The sequence below is a fragment of the Bactrocera tryoni genome, chromosome 3 (genome assembly GCF_016617805.1).
Source record: "Bactrocera tryoni isolate S06 chromosome 3, CSIRO_BtryS06_freeze2, whole genome shotgun sequence".
Classification (NCBI taxonomy): domain Eukaryota; kingdom Metazoa; phylum Arthropoda; class Insecta; order Diptera; family Tephritidae; genus Bactrocera; species Bactrocera tryoni.
The window spans coordinates 58,236,522-58,239,063 of NC_052501.1; the positions used below are offsets into that span (position 1 = coordinate 58,236,522).

At 36.7% G+C, this 2,542-nt stretch overlaps 1 protein-coding gene across 1 annotated transcript; it reads left to right on the forward strand.

Moving 5' to 3' along the window:
* Positions 1–566: 566 nt before the first annotated feature.
* Positions 567–1,837, forward strand: LOC120772415 (tigger transposable element-derived protein 2-like). Its single transcript, XM_040101015.1, has 2 exons — positions 567–716; positions 775–1,837. The coding sequence occupies exon 2, from the start codon at positions 1,058–1,060 to the stop codon at positions 1,688–1,690; it is 633 nt and encodes a 210-aa protein (XP_039956949.1). The 5' UTR covers positions 567–716; positions 775–1,057; the 3' UTR covers positions 1,691–1,837.
* The last annotated feature ends 705 nt before the right edge of the window (positions 1,838–2,542 follow it).

Below are 2,542 nucleotides of genomic sequence, written 5' to 3' on the forward strand. Positions count from 1 at the left end.
CTATAATTCCGCTGGTGCCATCACTTCGTTGCTGCCGTCTATCCGCTGCTGCTTAAGTCGTCGTGGAAATGAGCTGCCGCTGCATCCTGTGCCAAAGGGACGAAAGTGCCGGCAAACAGCGGACGCACCAGGTAACGAGTGCGAATTATTGAAAGTGGTGCAAACAAAAAACAATAATAATAAAACTGCAAACGCACACTTTCAGTTTTTGGCTCTCCCTTTTCACATTACACGCATATTTATACATACAGTAGAGGCCACTAATCCGGACACGGCCTAATCCGGATTCCATCGTAATCCGGACAGGGTTAAAAAATTCAAAATTTCTATTATGTCCCTTGTAATCCGGACCGACATTCTCTATTCGTATTCTCTAATCCGGATCACATGTTTATTATTCACTACATTCACTTTTATGCTTTGTTTGACATTCGCTCACACACTTTATTTCGCCACTTATGCGTACGTTTTGTTTCATACTTGTAGAACGGGGAATACCCGAATAAGTATGAAATGCGACAGAAGAAAGACTTTCGCTCAGTTTTGCATCAAAATGACATCAAAAAGGTCACACAAAACGTTAACTCTTGCGTAAAAAGAGCATATTTTATTGCAGCTGAGCAATGGTGTAAGTGGAAAACTGCTAGCTGAAAAATATGTTGTCGGGACATCCACAATTTCGGACATAAAGAAAAAAATAAAGAAAAACTAAAGAAGTAAGCTCTCGTTTTTTATACCCTCACCGGTTATATTACAGCGCTGATTTTTGTTTAGCTTCTTTGCAAATTGCGCCGCTGTTTCAAAGAATAGGAAGGTGTTGCGGGAACCTGACTACCCAAAAATGGAGGATACATTATATAAATGGTTCAAATGTCAACGAGAAAGAAATATGTATATCTGTTACAACAAATATTTTAAAAGAAAGGGCTGCTCAAATTCACGCCCAATGTTATGAAATCAAAACATTTTCTGCCAGCAAAGAATGGCTTTATAGGTTTAAAAATAGACGTTGTCTTCGTCAATTAAAAGTGGTCGGAGAGAAATTGTCTAATGACTCATGAAGGATTTTCAAACGGAAAACAACCTAGATGGAAAAGCTATTTTACTAGTTGATAATGCTTTTTGTCGCGCATCTGTTGCGCAGCTTACGAGCGATGATGGTAAAATTATAACCATATTTCTTCCACCTAACTACACAGCTCTTATCCAACCAATGGACCAAAACGCAATACGTTTAACCAAATTGTATTATCGCAAAAGCCTCTTGGTGCATATACTGTCTGTGGAAGAAAATGATGATTCCAAAGCCATTAAAAATCTCACAATAAAGGATGCTGTTTTTTTGCTTGCGAATTCTTGGGACAAGCTGTCGTCTGATACAGTAGCAAAATGTTGGCAAAAAATTCTTCCCTATTCAGGGAATAACGATATAGTTAATACCGAAAACAATTCCGATGCTGACGAGCATCCAGATGATAGCATTTTTCTGTCTGTTCTCAAAGAAAAATGGACGTCACAGAGTGAAGATGCACAAGAGCTAATAGAAATCGGAGCTTTGTTGCAGAGAATGGATAATAACAATCACCAACTGCCACAATCTGAAATTAGTGAATGGCTTATTGGAGATAACGACCATTTACCCCATAGTGACGATGATTCCTCCGTTGAAGAAGTCGAAAACAACTATTAAAAGCTTCAGCACCTGTATACAATGGTCAGAGGAAAATAACGATGAATCGGACAGTTTATGTATTCTTAGAACGCTACGGCAGCGATCAATGGAGGCTAAACAAAAAAGCGTTTGTCAAACAAAATTAACCGACTTTTTCAATTAAATTTAGAATTTATATTACACCGCTTAATACATACAAATTTCTAACCTTTATTTTCAATGAATTGTTTTAAGTTTTTTGTTTTTTTTGGAACATGTGTATTATTTGCAGGGTTCTCATTTACTACTCCGTAGCAGCAAAATTTCTAAAATTATTGCTATGCTATCGCTACCGCTCTCACTTTGTCGGGAGCCATAGCATAGCCTTAGCATAACAATGTAAAGTATGTGCTCTACTCTGCTCCGAGTTTTGTTAGGTAAAAAACTATAGCTGGAGCGGGAGCAAAAAATTAAATTCTGCGCTATGCTCTGGCGTAGCGTTAGCAAAAAATTGTGAGCGGTAGCACTGCAGAGCTAATGAACATTTTCATATGCTACAGCTCCCGCATGTGTTGTTTTTTTTTCTTTTTTTGCTATTTTCTGGCATAATATTTGAATTAATTGAATAATTCAAACAAAAAAATGTTATGCAAATCATTTTGGCACTTGTTGCGTCAACTGCCTTTATAAATCTAAAATCAAATATTTTAAGAAATATATGAATAAAGTGAATTTATCTAAAGATCAAAATCAGGATTGTAGTGTATTTTCTATGGAAAAGTTTTACATGCCTTGGTCCAGTTCTTAATGTTAATATTAAGGGCTAAAAATTTCAGGGAATTTTTTTATGGTATTTCCAAGGAAATCTCGTGACGGGACTAAAAAAAATTA